This window comes from Emydura macquarii, unplaced genomic scaffold (assembly GCF_026122565.2).
Source record: "Emydura macquarii macquarii isolate MOO-44397 ecotype Brisbane River unplaced genomic scaffold, CSIRO-AGI_Emac_v2 contig_3322, whole genome shotgun sequence".
Taxonomy (NCBI): domain Eukaryota; kingdom Metazoa; phylum Chordata; order Testudines; family Chelidae; genus Emydura; species Emydura macquarii.
The window spans coordinates 297,785-318,264 of NW_027133459.1; the positions used below are offsets into that span (position 1 = coordinate 297,785).

The following is a 20,480-nucleotide window of genomic DNA, read 5'->3' on the forward strand; positions in this document are numbered from 1 at the left end:
GAGCTCCCTAGGCTCGCCGTCACCGGCTCTGAACAGCAGGAACCCAGGCGTCTGGGCCCTACGCCCAGGCTGAGACTGGGCACAACTCGCTGCATGTCGGGAGGCAGAGTCCGCGAATTGACCCTTCTGGGTTTCCGTCGCGGCCCTGTTGCGGCCATTTTAAAGATGGCGTCTCCCACAAGGTCCTGACGAGCCACTATGGCCGCGCCCACTGGGAACGTCAGCTTCCAAAATGGCGGCGGAGGCGCGACCCTTTACCAAGATGACGGCGGCCGTCAGCATTTCCGCTCCCAACATGGCGGCCCTTCCGCTTTCCTCCACCAATATGGCGGCGCCCATGAAGGCCTTTCCCAAAATGGCTACGCCCATTCGCTCCTCCAGCCCAAAGCAAGATGGCTGCTCCCATTAGAACAAACTCCAGTATAGCCAATGAGATGCGACATCAGGGCGCCCTAAATTCCTTTCCAGAAAGCGACGTCACTTAGATCCTTAACCGAGATGGCGCCGTCCGTATTTCCCCTTATCAATATGGCGGCTCCCTGTGTCTGTCTCTCTAAGATGGCGGCCCCCACGAATTCACTGCAACGGACACACGGGGCCTGGCCGGCAGGTGGCGCGCACTCTCACTTCGTGCCAACATCATGGCGGCCCCCTTTTCCGTACAAAGTGGCCCAAGATGGCGGCGCCCATAGCACCTGCTGCCACGTCTTCAACTCCGAACATGGCGCCGCGCGCCGGGCGCTGCCATTTCTAACATGGCGGCGCCTACTTCCCCCCCACCACCCTTGCCGTACGGAGCCTGCGCTGCGCTCGCACATGGGCCCGGCCCGGCGCGGCACTTCCTGTCCCCAAATGGCAGCGGCGGCGCTGGGCCTGAGCCTGAGGCTGGGTAGGGCGGGGGGGGCTGGATTGGGGGGGGCATGTGGGGGAGCCTCAGGCTGGATTGGGGGGGAGGGGCAGCAGGGGGGGGCTCCTCGCCGCGCATCTCAGTGACCCCCCTTTCCCTCCCCAGCGCCTCGCCTGGCCGCGAACCCCCGGAACCTGCACGTCGGCGTCGCCAGCCCGGCGGGGGGCTCTGGAGAGAGCAGTGAGTGGGGGCGGGGCGGGAGCGAGGGGAGGGGCGGGCGGGGCGGGAGTGGGGAGTACGGGGGGGCCCGTCTCACTCTCCCCCCCTTTTCTCCCCCCCAGGCAGGGCCTGGCCCCCAGCTCGGGGGGCTACGGCCCCCTCCGGGATCTGCCCGACTGGTCCTTCGTAGGTAGGTCTCGCCCCCCCCGTTCCCCCCCCGCGCCCGGATGCCTGGGTCCCTGACCTCTCGATCCCCGCAGACGGGCGCCCCGCCCCCCCGTGGAAGGGCCAGACGCGCCGGCGGCAGGAGGACGAGGCGTTCGCGGTGAGTGGGGTCGGGTGGGGTGGGGGGAGGGGCGGGGGCCCGGACGCCTGGGTCCCGGGGCGGCCCCTGACCGTGTCTCTCCCCACCCAGCGGCGCGTGGCCCAGCTGGCCGGGGAGATGGAGCGCGGCCTGCAGCGCTGGCGGGACGGGCGGTGCCGGGACCTCGACGCCCAGGACAGCCGGAGGCAGAACCGCCTGCAGCCCAAGGGGGGCGCCCTGCGCCGGGACCGCGGCCCTCACTGACCCCCTGCGCCGGGACCGCGCCCCCCACTGACCCCCTGCGCCCCCCACTGACCCCCTGCGCCGGGACCGCGCCCCCCACTGACCCCTTGTGCCCCCCACTGACCCCTCGCGTCCCCCACTGATCCCCTGCTCCTGGGCCCCAGGGTGCGGCCGGACGCCTGGATCCTCCCCCACCACGGGGCCTGTCCCCTCCCTTTCCCCCCCCCCAGTACCCCCCACTCCTGCCCCGCAGCCCTGCCCTGCCCCCCAGCCCTGCCTCTGCACTTCCTCCCCTTCCCCCCATCTCACAAGTGTTTCATCCCAGGCCAGTCACGAGCCTGTGACTGGGGTGGGGGGGGAGGGGCGGGGGTGTCCCGGCCCCCCCCACACACACACTCAGCTCTCAAGGCTCCGACTGTGTTTTGCAATCCAGGCTCATCCCCCCCCCCCCCCCCAACATCTGTAATTGCTTCCAGATGTGCCGCCACGACTGCGCTGACATCATGGCCTGGGCACCCAGCCCGGCTCACGGGACCAGGGGGAGGCAGCCGGGGGTGGGGGGGCCACCCACGGTCCCAGCCCAGCCCAGGGGGCCCCCCCACCCCGTGTGCTTTGAGCGGGAGCTGGGCCAGGGTTTCGAAACAGGGGAAATGGGGGTGAGACCCACGTCACCGCGGCTGGGTCACGAGCCGCCAGCTCCCTGAGTCAGCCCCCGCCGGCGCCGCTCGCTCCCGACCCGACCCGCAGCCCTGCCCTGGGCTGCCCCTGCCGGTGCCCCTCACACTCCACACCCCCCCGGCAGCCCAGCCGGGCCCCTCTGTTCGCACCCCTTGGAAAACACTCGATTCGTCAGAAAAAAGAGAGAAACCCCCCAGATCCCGTTTGCTGCCTTTTTATTTTCCGTTCAGTGGAAACAAAGTCGCTTCCCTGGCCCCAAATCTGTTAGTGGCTCATTTCCTGCTGCCCGGGACCCGCAGCCAAAGCCTGGCCATGGAGCCAGCACGACCCGGGGCCTGTTCCCCCCCCGCCTCGGCCCGAGAGAAACCCTGGAGAATGTGCAGCGACTCCCCCCCCCCCCCCACCTTGCGTCAAATTGTGCGCAAACCCCCCGGGTTTTATTAGCCGCTGGGACGGGCGGGTCCCACGGGGGGGCGGGCGGCTCGCACCCGGGCAAGGATGAATTCCTGGATCCTCGCCACGTCTTCGGGTTAAACTAACCCGGGCCCTTTTCCCTGCCACCCGCTTCGTGCGAATCCCCCGGGACACGGCTGCTTTGGCGCTGACGTTTCATGCCCTCCCCTTCCCCCGAGAGGCCTGGACTGTCCCGGCTCTGCACGAAACCCCCCGTCCCGCCCGGGAGGACGATGCAGGAATGAAAGGCTGTGATTCCCCTGAGCGCTTTGCTTGGGATTTCTCCGACCTCCACAAACGGGCCTTTGTTCCCGGCCGCCGAACTCCCAACGTTAGCGGCCTGGCCTCTGCGCTCTTCCCGGGCGCCGGAGTTTCAGCGCCGGGGGAAACTGCCCGGGGAGTTGGCACGAGCCGATTGGTGGGATTTCGGGCCCCCCACCAGCTCCCCCGGCGCATTCGCCACGAGCCCCGCCACGAGTGTTAAGAAGCCGACTCATCACAAAGCTTCGGGAAACGGGGCCGTTTATTACGACGCGCGGAAGGCTGGGAAAGCCGGGGTGGTTTTGACGGCAAATCGAGAGGTTCCCGCCGGGCTGGCGAATCCGCCCGCTAAAAGCCTCAGCCCCGGCTTTCCCGGAGGCGCCCGTCGATTCCATAGCAAAAATAACATTAATTAATTACAATAACGAGACGTTGAAAAATACCATCACCCCCCCGCCAGAGATTTACCCCCACGGTGTCCAAACCCCTGGGGGCAAAACCCCTCCGAGGTGGGTGAGGGGCACGGCCCGACCCCCGTCCCGCCCAGCGGGAGCTGTGGGGTCCCCCCCTGCGCCCCCTCCCTCCCCCGCTAACGTGCTGATTGCCTGCCTTTGCTTTTTGAGAATAATTAAGTTTTTTATTTAAAAAATTAGACGTTAAAAAAACCCCGACAGCTAAAAAAAAAACCCCCAGAGAAACCCCGAGAGGGGGCAGAACGGGGGGGCCTAAACTGGGCCCTAGCTCCTTGGATCTGGCACCTTCGCTCCCAACAGGGGCCCCCCCCAGTGCACCCCTAACCAGTCCTTCACCCCCCACTGCGTCCAGCCTCCTCCATCTCCCCCGAGCCACCCTCTGGCCTAGGCACATTATATGGGGGTCCCCCTAGACCTGGGTGGCCCCTAAAGGCATGTCCCCCCTTAACTCAGGATGGGGGGGGGCCAAGATTCCCTGCCTCCTCTGTGGGGCCTGCTACAATGCCCTGCTGGAAAGTGGGGCATGGTGAGGCCACGTCCACTTCCTTTGGCTCCGCCCCCAATTCCACGGCGCTCCCCGTTTTTCAAAACGTCCGCTTCCCCCGCCGCTCTCGCTAGCCCGCCCCTTTATCTGCATAGTCCTGCCCCTTGGAACGCCCTGGGTTCAACACAGCTCTGCCCATTGGACTGCAGGGCAACCGTCATCTGCATAGCCCCGCCTACTGGACAGCAAAGCCCCTCATCTGCGTAGCCCCGCCCACTTAATACTAAAACCCCGCCCGCTTAATGCAAAAGCCCCACCCCTTCAGCAAAGCTCCACCCCATGGTTCTTATGGCCCCTCCTCCTCTCCATGGCTCCTCTCCTCAGTTCCCAAGGCCCTGCCTGAAGTACACACCCATTTCCCCAGGGGGCCAATCGGGGGCCTCTGTTCCACAGATGGCCCCACTCCCTTTTGTACATGGCCCAATGGGGAGATGGAACCCCCACCCAACCGGTGCAGAGAACCAACCTGATTGGCTGGGTCACAGGCCCAAGATTGGGGGAGGAGCCAGCATGACCTGGGGGCGGGGTCACACTGGGCGTCTCCCATTGGCTCCCCCCGGCTGAGGTGAGCGTTGCGAGGTTCTAGGGGGAGCCGAGCAGTCAGAGGCCCCCGGGGGGGGGGATGCATGAGGGGCGGGGTCAGGGGTCACCCCGCAGGGTACCGAGCGCGCTCAGCGCGTCTGTGGGGGGGATGGGGAAAGGAATGTTGGGAAAGGGGGAGGGGCCAGGGGAAGCCCCGCCCTTCACATCTTGTCCAGCAGGGAAGGGGAGGAGCCAGAGAGAAGACCCCGCCTCTCGCCATAGGGGAGGAGCCAGAGATAAGCCCCGCCTCTCCACCCGGGGCTGCGCCGCAGGGGGAGGAGCCAAAGAGAAGCCCTGCCTCTCCACCCTTGGCCACGCCCCCAGGAAGCGGACCCCGGGGAGCCCCGCCCTGGTCCAGCAGGGGGCGGGGCGTGGGGCAGGGTTCAGACCTTGTCCAGCAGGGAGCGCTGGCAGCGCAGCAGCCGCTTGGGGGTCCCACGGCGCTTGAAGACCAGGACGGCACCGGCCAGGGCCAGGGCCAGCACCAGCAGCAGGACGGGCAGGGCCACGGCAGCCGCCCCCACGGACCCATCCCCCACCTCGTCCACCTCCACCAGCACCACGTCGGGCTCGTCCCGCCGGCGCCCACCACAGCCCAGCCAGTCCCGCAGCACGGACTTGGGATAGCCGGGCTCCACCCGCAGCCGCTGGGTGCTGAACTTCCAGTAGCGGGAGCCCTTGTAGAAGTAGGTGAACGCTGCATGGATGGACAGACGGACGCGGGGACAGACAGAGAGCAGCGGGCGGGGGGGACGACAAAGCAGAGCCGGATCAGTCGGGACCCTCGGCATCGCCCCGACCCCTCCCCCAGCCCCGGCCTTCCCCCCCTGAGTTCCCCCAGCCACCCCACGGCCTCCCCCCATGTCCCTCCTGTGCCCTCCTGCCACCCCCATGCCCCCCGTACCTTCGTCACTGCCCATGAAGGCCCCGCGGGGCGACTCGGGGACCCCCTCCCAGACGGACACGTCCTTGGGGTATTCGGGGTCCACGGCGTGGGTCTCCTCGTTGAAGCGGTAATACCTGCGGGGGAGGGGGCAGTGCAGGGGATAAGAATGGGGGGACCCCAGGAAGGGAGCTCCATGGGGGGGTCCCAGAGGAGGGCGTCTCTGGGGGCCTGACTGGGGAGGGAGTCCCATGGGTGTCCCTAGGGGGGTCTCAGTGGCCGCTGACAATGCAGGTGGCCCCCGGCGGGGAAGGGGGATTCCTGGGGGGGCCACAGGGTGAAAGAGGGGCCCGGGAGGGGGAGGGTCTCTCACTCACTTGCTGCCCCGGAAGAAGTAGGTTTTCCCGCTGGGCATCCAGAGCAGGGCGGCATCGATACGGTCGGGGAGCCCCCGGCCCAGCTCCCGCAGAGGCTTCGGGTACCCGGGCTGCAGTGTGGCTTCGTCGAACACCCAGTGCTTGTCGCCTGCGAGCGCGGGGGCGAAGTCACCCGCCAGGATTGGCTCCCCCCCCTTCCCAGCCCCCAACCGCTCCCCCACCGCCCTTCCCTGCCCCCCAACCGCCCCCCATGCCCCTTCCCTGCCCCTCAGCCCTGCCCCTTCCTTGCCCCCTGCCCCCTTCCCTGCCCCCCAGCCCCACCCGTTCCCTGCCCCCCAACTGCCCCCATGCCCCACCCCCGGGCTGGATCAGAGCTAGCACCCCAGAGGGGCCGGGCCCCATGTCCTGGTACCTTTGAAGAAGACGAATTTCCCATCCTTGCGCTCATAGGCCGTGTTGATGGAGGCTGGGAGCCCGACCCAGAACTGGCCAATGGGCAGCGGGTACCCGTCCATCACCCGCTTATTCCGGACCCGCCAGAACCAGCGTTCCTGGGACCAGGGACAGTTGCACAGCTCAGCCGGTGCCCCTCACTCCCGACCCACAGCCCCACCAGTGCCCCCCACTCCTGACCCACAGCCCCCTGCTAGCCCAGCCCTGCCCCCCCAGTTCTGCCAGTGCCCCTCACTCCTGACCCGCAGCCTCCCCCCCCCCCGGTGCCCCTCACTCCCGACCCACAGCACCCCCGCTAGCCCAGCTCTGCCCCGCTAGCCCAGCTCTGCCCCCCCCAGCTTGGCCGGTGCCCCTCACTCCCAACCCATAGCCTTGCTCACACACCCACCTTGAAGACGAACATCTCCCCCCGCAGGACGGCAATGGTGTCGAAGTTGCCCTCGCAGATGTTGGGGCCGTAGGGGGGGCTGTTGGGCTGGTCAGGCACGTGGGTCCAGGCCGTAGTGCGGGGCACTGGGGGGGCCTTGCTGGGGACTCCCGCCTCACTCCCTGGGTGGCGGGATGCAAAGGGTTAATGGACGGTGCAGGGGAGGGAGACAGCCTGGGGGGGGGGCATGGCCTGGGGGGGGGCTGAGTGTGGCCAGGTGTCATGCCCCATGTGCCCATCCTGGGGCGCTGTGGGTGCCGTCACCCAGGGGAGTTATAGGCTGGGGCTGTGGGGAGGCTCACACCCCCAGGGGGCTCAGGTGCCTGGTTGCAGGGAGAAGGGGGTTGAGCCCAGAACCCCAAAGTTTCTGGCGGGGTGGCTTTGCCGTGGGGGGGCAGGGGAGCAGGTGGGGGGGGCTGCACCGTAAAGCTGCTGGATGCCGCGCCGGTCGTCGTCCGGCAGCACGAAGTTCTCGGTCTCCATCCACTGGTAGAAGGGGGCCATGATGGCCGAGGGATCGTTTGAATGCTCCAGCCCCAACGCGTGGCCCAGCTCGTGCACGGCCACCAGGAAGACGTCATTCCCTGCGGGGGCCGGAGCCGGAGTGTCAGCGCGGGCCGGGCAGGGGGAGGGCGTCACGTGGCTGCCCAGGAACGGGGACCTTCACCGAGTCCACCCGGGAACCGCCCCACAGACGGCACCGCAGCCACGCGGGAACCTTCATGGGAACATTCCCGCGGCCACCCGGGAACCGCCCCACAGCCACGCGGGAACCTCGCCACAGCCGCCCGGGGGAACAGCACCACAGCCACACGGGAACCTTCGTGGGAATTTTCCCGCGGCCACCCAGGAACAGGGACCTTGCTGGGAACGGGAACCCCACCACGGCTGCCCAGGAACCTCGCCCCGCGTCCACCTGGGAACCTCGCCATGTCCGCCCCGGTGAGTTCAACCCCCCCTCGATCAGCTGTGGGGCACTGGGGGGGCAAGGGATGGGGAAGGGGCTGGGGAGGATTCAGGGGTTCCCACAGCCCTGCGGGGGGGAGCAGCGCCGGGCTTAGTGGACTCAGAGGGGAGGGAGCAGGGGGTCCCAGCGTCTCCGTTCTGCCCCCACGTGGGGCTCACCGCTCAGGTCGTCAGGCCGCGCAGTCCAGGGCTCAGCGGCGTCGAAGTGAGTGTCACCCCCGATATGGGGGCCCGGGAAGTAGGCGTGGGCCAGGAAGCCGCCCTCGCCATCAAAGGGGGTGCTGTCGCCGTGGAAGCCCTCGGCAAAGAAGATCATGATGTCGGCGTGGGGTGCCCGGCCCTGGCTCACGTCGGAGTAGGGCACCTCGCGGAAGCGCAGCGGCACGGCTGCCCCCCACACCCTGAAGGCCCGGCGGATGGCGTCGAATGTGGCCGCCTCCCCCACTTTGGGCGTGTAGTTCTGGATGCTGCATGGGGGGAGAGCCTGGCTTGGACCCGCACGTCCCCCCCGCGGTCCTCCCCATGGACGTGCAGCCCCCCCACGGCTCCATGTCCCACCCCGTGCCCCTCCACAGCCCCCTGTCACTGCCTCCCAGCTCCACACAGCCCCACAGCCCCCTATCACTGCCCTAGAGCCCCACCTCGGCTCCCTGGCACTGCCCCCCAGCTTCACGCTGCCCCATCACTGCCCCACGATCCCCCCTCGGCCGCCCCATCACTGCTTCACAGCCCCACACAGCCCCCTATCATCGTCCCATTGCCACCCCATGGGCCCCCATTACTGCCCCCAGCCCCCTGTCACCACCCCACAGACACCCCCCCCCATCTGACCTCATGGTTCTGCATCCCCAATTCCCTCCTCAACCCCCCAGAGCTCCCCCAATGCCCCATGGACCCCAGCTGCCCCCTCACATCCCCCTCCTCTGCCCGCCTCCCCCCCCCCCCAGCCTCTCACCAGAACGTGATCTCGTTCTGCTGCCATTTCAGGCCCTGGATGGCATAACGCCGGCGCCGCACATTGGCCTTGATCTCGGCCCCAAACTTGTCCGGGACGCCGCAGCGGGGCCGCTTCATGGCCCTGCAGGTGGGGAGGGGACGGGTTAGTGGGGGGGGGGCGGGGTGGCCCGAAATCCCTTTGCCCCAGTATCATGTGGCATGGAGTTCCACAGGCCCCCTCATGCTTATCCCCCTTCACAGGGCACATGCCCAGCCCCCAATGGCGTCCAGACCCCCACTGAGCCGGGAGAGCTGGGAATAGAACCCAGGCGTCCTGCACCGCCCCCCTCCCCCCCCGCCCGTGATGTCCATGGCCCCAAACAGATCAAGGCCCCGCCTCCCCAAATGGCCCTTCGCTTTCAGGCTTCGTACCCACCATAGGGCTGGGAAAATCCCACGATGCTCAGCGCTGGCGTTGGCCAAAGAGGCAGCTCCTGTTGGCGCCCAACCCCCATTGGCCCCAGTGGTGCCAGAATCCAACCCCCGGCTGGTGCCCAACTCCCATCAGCCTGTGATGGGGCCAGAACCCGCTGACACCGCCTAGCCCCAGCCCGCAGTGCCCGGGGACCCCGGGGGCAGCTCTCGGGGGCTGGGAGTGGGGCAGCCCCACCTCATGGTGTCGGCGTCGGCCGTCCCGGTGACCCGCAGGCCATAGAAACGCTGCATGGCGGCGATGGCAGCTGAGAGCGACTGGGGCGAGCGCAGGGTGTGGGTCCGCAGGTCGCCGGGGGGCAGGTACCCATACTGCTGCAGCCAGGCCTGGGGGGGGAGGGAAAGCATCAGGGCCCCCCCAACAACGCAGACCCACCCAGCCCAGCGCAGACACCAGCCCTCCCACCGCTACCCCACACTGACCCCCCCATGTGCCCCACACCGAACCCCATATATCCCGCACAGACCACCCCAGCCCCCACTCCCGTCTCCCAGCCATGCCTCACAACACGCACCCCCAGACCTTCTCCCCTCATAACCCACAGCCCTGAGTCCATGCAACGGCCCCACCCCACACATCCCCTCCCCCCGCCAGGCACCATCTACTCGGTGACCCAGCAACAAAACACCCAGGGCCGGGCTAGCAGGGGGGGCTGCGGCTCGGGAGTGGGGGGCACCGGCGGGGCTGGGGCTGCGGGTCCCCCCTCCGCTCCCCGCATCCCTCCCGTGTGCTGGTCCGCCTCTGTCCGTCCCTCCGGCAGCCGGCGCTAACCGCGCTCCCCTCCCCCCCCCCCCCCCCGGCTACGATTTCCCCCCCCAGGATCGGGCCGGTGAGACACACACAGGCGCCGCCCCGCGGCCGGTTCCTGCCCTGCCCGGATCGCGGGACGATCCCGGCCCCCCCCGGGCCGGGCCGGGCCCTGCGCTTCTCCCGGCCGTGGGCGCAGGCCCGGCCTTGTCCCGAGCTCGCCCGGCTCCGTCCCGCCCTGGCTGGGCCCCCCCCCCCCGCGCCCGTCCCACGCTCAGTTACTGCCCGGCCGGCTCCGGCCGCTCCCCCCGCGCCCCACAGCCACGCAAGCGGCCTTTGTTCGGGGGTGGGTGGAAGGAAGGTGACGAACCGGCCACAAAACCCGGGGGGGGGAGATCCGGGCCCCCTCCCCCCGCCGAGGAACGAGTGTGTGACTGGGCCAGCCTCGGGGCTGGGGGATGGGCGGCTGGACAGACAGACGGATAAACGGACGGACAGACAGACGGAGGGGGGTGTCTGGGGACAGACAGATAGATGGATGGACGGACGGATGGACAGACAGATGAAGGGGTATATAGGGCTAGACAGACAGACAGACAGATTAGGGTCTATGAGGATAGATAGTTATGGAAAGAACGGATGGAGGGCTGGAGGGATGGATGGATGGAAGGAAGGTTGGAGGGATGGATGGACGGCTGGACAGACGGATGGATGGACAGATGGCCGGCTGGAAGACAAGATGGACAGACGGCCGGCCGGCAGGCAGGGAGGCAGGGGAGCAGCCGGGCACCGAAGGCAGACCAGGCCCAATCCTTGGGTGGCGTCCAGCTGTGGTTGTGGCGCACGCTCTGTGAAGGGGGGGGGGGGCTGGAAGCAGGGGCAGGGGGGCCCAGGGCTGGCGGCGGGGGGCAACGAGCGCTGGGGAAGCGGGGCTGGAGCAATGAAGCGGGGGCCAGGGGCTGGCCCCGGGGGAGCGGCAGAGAAGCGCAGGAAGGCGAGACGGAGAAACCCCATGGGCGGAGGAGGGGGAAACCGAGGCGCGGAAGGGGGGGAAGAGGGAAATAAACAGATGGAAGTGGGGGGGGGGACAAGGCGGGACCAGGCCAAGGCAGCCAGAGGAGGAGTGAGCGGCTGGTTTGCGGGGGCCGAAGACGGGCCAGTGGCAAGGAAGGAATAACGGACAGACGGAGCCAGTGGCTGAATGCCCTGGGACGGAGGGAGTTTGGTCCCAGAGAGGAGTGGGGGGGAAGCGCCCCCGGGGGGCAACGTGTCGTGAAGGGCAGGGAGCGAAGGAACGGGAAAGTTTGGCAGGCGGGTGGGGGGCAGGGAGCCGCTTTGCCCTGGCTAGAAACACAGGAATGGGGCCAGGCCGGGGGGGGGACAGGGGGGGAAGCCAGGCAAGCCGCAGGGAGGGTGGGGGGGTGAGGGAAGGGGGAATGTGCCGAGGACGGGAGAGGGGAAAAGCCACAAGCTGAGGAATAAAGTGGGGGGCTGCGAGAACGGGTGGGGGTCCCTGGCTAGGGTAGGGGGCTGGGACGCTGGGGGGGGAACCTGGCTAGGGCAGGGGGATGGGAGGACGGGGGGGGGGGGGGGGGGCGGGCCCGGGGGTGCGGGCAGGAAAGGAGACGGGAAAAGCAGAACTGGGGGAGCCAGACAACCAGCGAGTGAGTGTGACACATCGGGACACTTTGGTTTCTGGGACACTTTGGTTTCTGGGCAGAGGGGAAGGGACAGTTGTGTTTACACGACAAAGCCCCTGAGATCGGGACGTCCCGGCCTCAGCAGGACAGGGCGGGGTGGGGGGTAGGGGAAGGGGGCTAAGCGCCCCCCATGTCTAGGAGCAGGACTGGCCAACAGAGACTTGGCCAAGGGACAGTTGGCCAATGGAGAGCCGCCCAACAGAGAGTTGGCCAACTTTGAGCCACCCAACGGAGAGCTGCCCAACGGAGAGTTGGCCAACAGAGAGTTGGCCAACGCCGGGCTGGCCAACGGAGAGTTGGCCAACACCGGGCTGGCCAATGCCGGGCTGGCCAATACCGGGCTGGCCAACGGAGAGTTGGCCAACGGAGAGTTGGCCAATCCAGTTGGCCGGCGCGATCCGGGGACGGCCCAGGACTCACCTCGGGGCTGAAGTTGGGGTCCCCGGAGAGGCCCTGGAGCAGGGAGCACAGCACCAGGCTGGCGGCGAGCAGCGAGGGCCCCGGGCTCCGCACAGATCTCATCTTCCCTTCCCTCCCTCCGCCGCGACTGTGGCCTGGCCCCCCTCCGCCGCCGCCTTCCCCTCCGCCGTCCCGCCCCCCGCCTCCTGCCCGGCCCCAAGGCTGCGACGTGGTCAGCGCGTCTGGCTCCAATTAGCTGGGGGGGGGGGCGGGGAAAGGGGGGGGCGAAGTGGTGGTGGAGGGGCGCCACCTAGGGGCGAGAGGAGGGAAGGACGGAGAGCGAAGGAGAGAGGATGAAAGTGGAGGGGGTCTGGGTCAGGGGGTCTGAAGTGGGTCAGAGGAGGTTAGGGGCGTCTGAGGGTGTCTGGGTGGATCGTGGGGTGTCTGAGTGGGTCGACGGGTGTCTGGGGAGTCGGGAGATGTTTGAGTGGGTCAGGGGGTCTGGGGTCGGTCAGGGGAGGGTTGTGGGGGTCTGGGTGGGCCAGGGGGTAGATGCTGGGTGTCTGAGTGGGGGTGTCTAAGGTGGGCCAGAGGGTCTGGGGGGGTCAGGGAGGTCTGCTGTGGGCCAGGGAGTTTGGGGGGTCAGGGGGTGTCTGATGTGGGCCAGGGGATTTGGGGGGTCGGGGTGTGTGTGGTGTGGGCCAGGGGCTTTGGGGGGTCAGGGGGTGTCTGGTGTGGGTCAGGGGCTTTGGGGGGTCAGGGGGTTTCTGGGGTGGTCCAGGGGGGTTGGGGGTCGGGGAGTGGGTCAGGGGGTCTGGGGTGAGTCGGGGGTGTCTGGGTGGGAGGGGGGTCCTTGGGGCACAGTTCACGGTGGGAGTGAGGCAGACGTGGGGGTGGCTGAGCCAGGCCTGGGGAGGGGCCATGGGGCAGGATGTGGGTCTTTCTCCTCAGCACATTTCCCACCACGGGTTTGTCCCTCGGCCGCTGTGATTGTGCGGCCGCTGACTCAGCTGCCTCTGATTTCGCTGAGCGAGGCCTCGGCCCAGCCGGCTGGGCTCCCACCGCGAACCCAGGTGTCCGGGCCCCCCCTGCCTAACCACTCAACCCCACTCCCCTCCCAGAGCCGGGGGGAGAAGCCAGGCGGCCGGGCCACCCCCCACCCCCATCAAACCAGGGTAACAACTTGCCATGGGCCCGCCAAAGGACTTAGCCGGGCGGCCCAGTCCGTGGGGATGGGACAGGGGGGTCCTGGAGCCTCCTGAGCAGGGGCAAGTCTTGATTCAGGCCTCAGTGGGGCGGACAGGAGGGAGCCGCTGATGTGGGGCTGAGACGTGCGCCTCCTGCAGGCGGGAGAGCGGAAATACCCCAAGGAAAAGCCACCTGGGCGTCCTTGGCACGGCCCCTGGCGGCAAACCGGGCAGAGGCCCCATTAAACCAGGGGGGATGGGGGGGTGGCCAAGCTGCGGCAGCGGGAACCAGCGTCTGTCCGTCCATCTGTCCCAGGAAGGCAGGGAGGGGCTCGGGCAGCAGTCAAGGACGACAAGGTTATTGCGGGGAAACCCCCCAGGAGCCCTTCGGGGCCTGGCTGGGGCCCAGGGGCTGGGACCAGTGGAGACGCTGGCCAGGCTCTGGGGGTGTCACCCTGCCCCCTCTCCCCCGGTGGGAGAGCAGACAGTGGGGGGATCAGCAGCAGGGTTCTTAAAGGGCCGATACCACAATTCTGGGACCTCCCCTTCCCCCCAAAACCAGGGCTCTTAAAGGGCCAGTACCACAACTCCTGTCCCCCCCACCCCGTGTGAGCCGCTGCTCACGTGGCCACCAGGGGGCGCAGCGCCCCGAGGTGCGAGTGTGTAAACAGGAAATCGTGCTCACGGGGCTCTTAAAGGGGCAGTGCCCGATTCCGCGGTACCCCCCCCCCCCCACAGCCCGTGCCCAGGGGCACCTCCCTCCTGAACCCCAACACCCAGCGCCGGGGTGGGGAACCGTGCTGGGAGGGGGACGAGTTAACGGTGGAGGAGCGAGGGCCGCCATTAGCTGTGGGGAGCCCCCCCACCAGATCTAGCGCGCCCCCCCAGATCTATAGGTCCCCCCCAGATCTAGTTCGCCCCCCCAGATCTATAGGTTCTCCCCCCCCCCCCCCCGCTGCAGTAAAATGTTCTGGGCACTGATACAAATTCCGCCCCCCCCCGGAAATAAGGGGGGGCCAGTGGGAGGGGGGCGGGGCTGGCGGGGGGGGCGGGTTCAGGGGAGCGGCCGGGGGGGGGGGCGGGTCATGTGACCCCGCCCGGCCGGGAAAGTTGCAGCCAGGAAGCGAAGGAAGGAAACAAAGTTTCCAGCGGCGGCGCAGCGAGGGGCGAGGGGCCGGGGGCGTTTTTGGACCCGGGTCCGGCCCGGGAGAGACGCGGAGGGAGCCGGGGGGGGGGGGGAGGGGCAAGAGACGGAACCGGCCCGGCCGCGGGGGGAGGATCCGTGTCCCCCCCCCACCGCAGTAATCCGGCCCCCCGAGGGCGGAAGTCGGGGATCGGGGCCCTCCGGAGCCGGGCGAGGGGAGCGCGGGGGGGGGGGGAAATCGGGCCAGGGACCCTCCCCCACCGCCGGACCCCGCGGGGGGGACAGACGGACGAACCGGGCCCCCCCCCCCCCCGCCCGGAGAATGTCGCCGCTCGGGGTCGCCTGGATCCTGCTGCTGGGACACGTCTGGGGTGAGAGACGGAGCCCCCCCGCCCCCCCCGACTCCTGGTGTCCCCCCCCGCCCCCCAGGTACCCCTCACTAACCCCCGCCCCCCCCGGGACCTTCACTCCCGATCCCCGCCCCTCGGTGCCCCCCCCCGTGTCCCTCACTCCCCCTCCCCCCGGTACCCCTCACTCCTCCCTGAACCCCAGTCCCCCCCCCCCGTGCCCTTCACTCCCGCCCCGCAGCCCCCGCCAGCCCGGCCCGGGGCCCCCCTTTTTTCTTCTTATCCCGGTTTATTTCTTGCCCCCCCAGAAGCGGCTCCGGCCACTGAGAGAGACGCGGGTGAGTGGGGGCGGGGCGGGGGGCAGGGGAGGGGGCCGGGGGCCGGTTCAGGGAGGGGGTCGGGCTGTGATTGGGGGGGCTGGGTGTGGGGGAGGGGCCGGGGAAGGGGGACTCATCGCTGACCTTTGCAACCCCCTCCCCCCAGCCGCCTGCCCTGCCCCCCCGGAGCTGCGGGGGGATCGCCAGGGGGTGATCACCCGCCCCCCCGCCCGGCGCGGCCGCCCCATGCCCAGCAGGTGCACGTGGATCATCCTGGGGGGCCCCGAGGACGTGGTGACCATCAGGTGAGAGACCCCGCCCCTCCCCCACTCCCCCGGCCTGCCCCCTACCCCCCCCCCCAGTCCCCAGGCTCCTGCCCCTTCTGCCCCAGCTCATCCACCCCCTGCCCCACCCCAGAGAAGAGCGAAAACAATAATTATCCCGGTTCCGCCCCTCCCCCGCTCTGGGGCCGGATCTGAGCCCCGCCCCCTTCCCCCGCAGGGGAAAGGCCCCGCCCCACAGAGGGGAAGCCAGCTCCCAACCCCAGCCCCCCAGCAAACCCCCCCCCCAGCCAGCCATGGCTCAACCCTGCCCCCCAGAGGGGAAGGCCCCACCCCCAGCCCCCCAGCCCTGCCCCCCCAACCAGCCCCGATCCGGACCCCCAGCCGGCTCCCAGTCCCATCCCCAGCCCCCAAGAGGGGAAGGCCCCACCCCCGCCTCCCCAGCAGGCCCTGCCCCCACCCCCTAACATGCCCTGCCCCCCCCAACCAGCCCCTGCCCCCCAGAGATGCAGCCGGGTCCCAGCCCCATCTCCTCTCCGCAGGTTCGACCGGTTCCAGCTGCCGTGTGGGGCAGGGACGCTGCTGGTCTGGGCTCAGCCCCATCTGCCGCAGGCCCTGTGCGGCTCCCGGCCCCCGGCCCCCCTGCGCTACCGGGGGGCCAACGTCACCCTCAGCTACCGGCGCGGCCGGGCGGCCGCCGAGGGCTTCCAGCTGCACTACGAGACAGGTGGGGCCGGCCGGGGGGCGGGGGCGGTCGCTGTCTGTCTGTCTGCCCACCCCCCGCATCCCCATCCGTCCATCCATTCCCAGGGATCCCTGCCCACCCTTCTGTCTGTCTGCCCCCCGCGGCCCCAACCCCTGTCTGTCTGTCTGTCTGCCCCGTGGTTCCTGGCCCCCTGTCTGTCTGCCCGCCCCCTGCGTCCCCACCCGTCCCCGGGCACCCCGTCTGTCCGTCCGCCCCAGTCTCACATGCTCTCTCCCCCCCGGCAGAGTCCCCCCCGTCACCCCCGCCCCCGGCCTGTAACCTGACCCTGGATGGCTTCTACGGCGTCTTCTCCCCACCCGGCTGGCCGGGGGGCAACCCTGGCCCTCCCATCCGGTGCCGCTGGGCCCTGGACCCCCACGACAGCCGCCCGCTGACCGTCCTCTTCACGGCGCTGGACCTGGGCCCGGGCGACGCCCTGGAGGTCTACGCCGCCCCCCCGGCCCCGGGGGCCGAGCCCCGGCTGCTCCGGCGCCTGGACGCGGCCAGCAACGGGCGGCCGCTAGCGGTGGAGGCGCCCTCCAGCCGGGCCTGGGTGGCCTGGTGGGGCCGGGGAGGCCGGGGCTTCAACGCCACCTACCACGTGCGGGGCTTCTGCGTGCCCTGGCGCCGGCCCTGCGGGGCGGGGGCCGAGGGGCGCTGCTACGGGCCGGCCGAGCGCTGCGACGGCCTGTGGCACTGCCCGGGCGGGGCGGACGAGGAGGGCTGCCCCGCCTGCCCCGGGGGGGGCTACCCCTGCCGGGCCGGCCCCGGGGCCCCCTGCTACGCCCCGGCCGAGCGGTGCAACTACCAGAGCCTGTGCCCGGATGGGGCGGACGAGCGGGGCTGCTGGCGCTGCCAGCCGGGCCACTTCCGCTGCGGGGACGGGCGCTGCGTCTACGAGGCCTGGCGCTGCGACGGGCAGCCCGACTGCGCCGACGCCTCCGACGAGGCCGCCTGCCCCCGCACCCTGCCCCGCAAGGTGGTGGCGGCCGCCGCCATCGGGGCCCTGGTCTGCGGCCTGCTGCTGGTCGTCGCACTGGGCTGCACCTGCCGGCTCTACGCCGCCCGCAGCCGGGAGTACAGGTGGGCTCCGGGGGCGGGGCTCTGGCGGAGGAGGTGGGGCTCTGGGAGACGGGGGCGGGGCTGTGGGAATGGGGGGGTGTATAGGGAGAGGAGGCGGGGCTCTGGGGGATGGGGGTGGGGCTGTGGGAATGGAGGTGGGGCTAGGGGGACAGGGGTGGAGCCATTCGATGGGGCGGGGCTATGAGATGGGTGGGGCTGTGGGAATGGAGGCGGGGCTAGACGACCGGAGGGCTGGGGAGGGCTCTGGGGCTCGAGGAAGGGCCGCCCAGGAGTCACCGTCTCACGCTCTTCCTGCCCCACAGCCTCTTCGCCCCTCTGTCCCGCGGGGACGCCCAGCTGGTGCGGCAGGAGGCGCCGCCGTCCTACGGGCAACTCATCGCGCAGGGGCTGATCCCGCCGCTCGAGGACTTCCCCACCGACAGCCCCGGGCAGGTGAGAGCCGGCCCCACGGCGCCCGGCCCCCCACGGCGCCCAGACCCATGGCAGACGGCCCAGCCCCATCTCCACAGAAAACCCCGCTGAGCGACACCCCCGCCCCAGAACTCACCCCGGAGTCCACCCCACATCGACCCCTACCACAGCCCCCTGGCCATGTCCCGGAGACCCAGCCCTGGCACTCCCGACCCCCCCCAGTCCTGAGACCCCCAGACTCCCTCCCGCCGGGGCTGACCCCCCCTTTTTGTTGCAGGCGTCGCTGCTGGGGAACCTGCGCTCCCTGCTCCATCTCCTTCGCCAGGAGCCGCCGGGGGGAGGCCGCCGCTCCCGCCGCCCCCCCCGCCCCCTGCGCCGCCTGCTGCGCCGCCTACGCCGCTGGGGGCTCCTGCCCCGCACCACGCCCGCCGCCCGCCCTCCCGCCACCCCTGCGTCCCAGCCCCCGCTGGATGCCACAGGCCAGGAGGAGGGGGGGGCGGCTGGCGGGCCCGATGAGGCCCCGCCCCTGCCACAGAAAGTCCTGCCCCCTGGTCTGGAGCCACCCACAGCCCCGCCCCCCGTGGCTCCCCAGCGCCTGCCCAGGGGGTTGATGGGGGCCCTCCATGGGTACCTCTTCCCCTCCCCCGAGGGCCACGGGGACCCCCCGAGCCTTCCCCCCTCCCCCCAGGGCGAAGACGATGTTTTGCTGCTGCCCCTCGCTGAGTCTCGGCCCTGCCCCCCATCCGGGGACCCGGAGGATGACCCCCTCCTCACATGACTACCCGCTCCTGCCATGCCCCACTGCCTTTAAGAACCCAGCGGCCCATGGGGAGAATGGTGACGACGGGTCAGCTGGCGGGGCAATATCTGTCTGGCAGTCAAAAAATGGCTGGCACCCAGAGAGGTGCCATTGCACATTCCCTTTAAGGACTTAGCAGAGAGAGAATATTCGCCTGCCAGTCCAAAAACAAAACCTCTTAAAGGGGCGAGCATGGCCAGACATTGACTTTAAGAGCCAGGTGGCAAATCGGGACACAGGGAAGCGGGGTTGAACCAATCGGTTCCGCCCCCCCCCCCCCCGGGCGTTGCCGGGGGCAAATGTGGGCTGCTTCTGACCAGAAAGGAAAATACTTGTGTGGCAGTCAAGAAAAAAGGCTCTTAAAGGGGATGTGCCCGTTAGACGTTTTTGTCTGGCTGGTGTAAAGAACTCCTTAAAGGTGCCTGTGCGTGGCAGTGGGAAAAGAATCTTAAAGGCGCTGGCTCAGGGCGGCATATTTTTGTGGCTGTTAAAAAAAGGGCTCTTAAAGGGAATGGCTGGGGTGGCTGTCCTTTTCCTCTGCACTGGCTGGAAATTTTCTCTCTCAATTTTAATTTTTCAAACTTAGCTTAAAAAACGCGACTCCTGCAATTCTCGAGCAATGAATCATTACAGCAAAACTTTTGTGTGTGGAGGTTAGAAAATCTCTCTTAAAGGAAATGGGGAAAACCAGCCATATTTCCCTCCCCGGTGGCTTAAAAAAATCCAGTTTTGCTTTAAATGGAAAAAAATGAGGCAGAAACTGGAGACGTGAGTTTCTGCAGCCGGGCTTCACCCCGCACAATATTTGCATGGCTGTTAAAAAAAAAACTCTTAAAGGTAATGTCCATTTTCTCGCCTTCTCAAGAGATTGTTTTAAATGATTGGCTTTTAAAATGGGACTTGAAAAAGCCTGTGTGTGTGTGTGTGTGTGTATTCACCAAACAGACGCAACAATTATTCTGAATGACAAGAGATTCTATGTGGCAGTAAAATATCTCTTCTTAAAGGCAATGGCCAGCTCTGAAAGACAGCGTTGGCCATTTTGATAGATATTTTTTAATATATTTGTGGCTTTTTTTCTTTTTAATGGGTGAGAAATCAGCTGAACAGAAACGCAGGTGTCTGGGGCCGTGGGCCATGACCCGGGCGGCTGGGGATGCAATATTTGTGCAGTCGCCTTGCAAAGCACGTTTCAAAGGCAGCGGGAAAAGCAGACGCATTTAACCAGCTACTGGCAGAGATTTGTTTGTTTTTTGTAGTTAGGTTTTTTCCAGCGCAAACTAGGACGCGCAAGGTGCTCACGCAACTGGAAATGCTGCCTTCGATGCTCCACCTGGACGCTTCGCGATGCTGGTTTGTGTTTTAATCGGCTCCTTGCATGAGACGTTTCACTCCGGGGAAGCCACCGACTTTTTGCAGTGAGGGTTTTTGGTTTGGTTTTGGTTCCGTGTCTTGCTGGTTTTGTGCCGTTACAGCTGAACGAGAGGAACCAGGGAGAGAAATCAACCCGCAAATCTAGGCCCCTGGAAAAGGTGTAAACTATTTGCATGGGGCGGCAACGAATTGTGCTGCAAGGCAGTTGTCAAATCTGAAAATGTGAGTGGTGGGAAAAGCTTTGGCCGTGTTTTTAAGTTGAGGAACAAGAACGAAATGGGTTTCTCTGCACCGAAAAATAGCTATAAACCAACCTGCCGTGACTCACGGTGCAGCCTGCTTGGGAACCAGGACCAGGAGCCTGAAAACCTGTAACTGGCTTTTGTAGAGCAAGTTTGTGAGGAGAAAAACAGAAGCGAAACTGGTGCAGCGGCGCATGTGACCAAGGCGAGGCTGTGCCAGAATCCGGGCACTGGCTGAAAACGAAAAGTTGCGAAAAGGTAGCGACCAGGTGGAAAAAAACCGGAAGCAGCGTTTTCTGCATCATGCGGTTGATGGCAGCGCCACCGAGCCGTACGGCAACATCCCGGGGGAAAACACTGACCTGGCCGATGAAAGGCAGGGGCCAGAGTGCAGCGTGCCTGGGCAGCGACTGGTGTGACAGGCCCGAGAAGTGAAGCGGGAGTGTCCGTCCGCGTGTGTTGAAGAGACAAGGCTGTGGCAGGCCTGTGTGAGCCGCCTATCCCAAGGTTGCTGGCCCACGGGTCGTGGGGGGGGGGGGGGATTTTGCTTTATTTGCACTGCAGG

At 67.7% G+C, this 20,480-nt stretch overlaps 3 protein-coding genes across 4 annotated transcripts; 2 read left to right on the forward strand and 1 right to left on the reverse strand.

Annotated features, from left to right (window-relative positions):
• The first annotated feature begins 740 nt into the window (after positions 1–740).
• MRPL52 (mitochondrial ribosomal protein L52) lies at positions 741–3,598 on the forward strand. The gene is made up of 5 exons (XM_067533101.1): positions 741–889; positions 1,013–1,087; positions 1,189–1,256; positions 1,327–1,391; positions 1,482–3,598. The coding sequence occupies exons 1-5, from the start codon at positions 756–758 to the stop codon at positions 1,632–1,634; spliced, it is 495 nt and encodes a 164-aa protein (XP_067389202.1). The 5' UTR covers positions 741–755; the 3' UTR covers positions 1,635–3,598.
• On the reverse strand, positions 3,595–12,123 carry MMP14 (matrix metallopeptidase 14). 2 transcript variants are annotated; one of them, XM_067533089.1, is made up of 10 exons: positions 12,007–12,123; positions 9,317–9,465; positions 8,666–8,788; positions 7,870–8,177; positions 7,167–7,328; positions 6,706–6,866; positions 6,277–6,415; positions 5,865–6,012; positions 5,509–5,624; positions 3,595–5,301 (listed from the first exon to the last, which is right to left on the reverse strand). In XM_067533089.1, exons 1-10 carry the CDS (start codon positions 12,106–12,108, stop codon positions 4,988–4,990), a joined length of 1,722 nt encoding a protein of 573 aa, XP_067389190.1. In that variant the 5' UTR covers positions 12,109–12,123; the 3' UTR covers positions 3,595–4,987. The 2 variants fall into 2 exon arrangements, with proteins under 2 accessions (XP_067389190.1, XP_067389191.1); XM_067533090.1 differs by lacking the exons at positions 9,317–9,465; positions 12,007–12,123 and adding an exon at positions 9,083–9,187.
• Positions 12,124–14,308: 2,185 nt separating this feature from the next.
• LRP10 (LDL receptor related protein 10) lies at positions 14,309–20,185 on the forward strand. The gene is made up of 7 exons (XM_067533107.1): positions 14,309–14,687; positions 14,972–15,001; positions 15,147–15,285; positions 15,804–15,988; positions 16,252–17,089; positions 17,392–17,521; positions 17,778–20,185. Exons 1-7 carry the CDS (start codon positions 14,639–14,641, stop codon positions 18,276–18,278), a joined length of 1,872 nt encoding a protein of 623 aa, XP_067389208.1. The 5' UTR covers positions 14,309–14,638; the 3' UTR covers positions 18,279–20,185.
• The last annotated feature ends 295 nt before the right edge of the window (positions 20,186–20,480 follow it).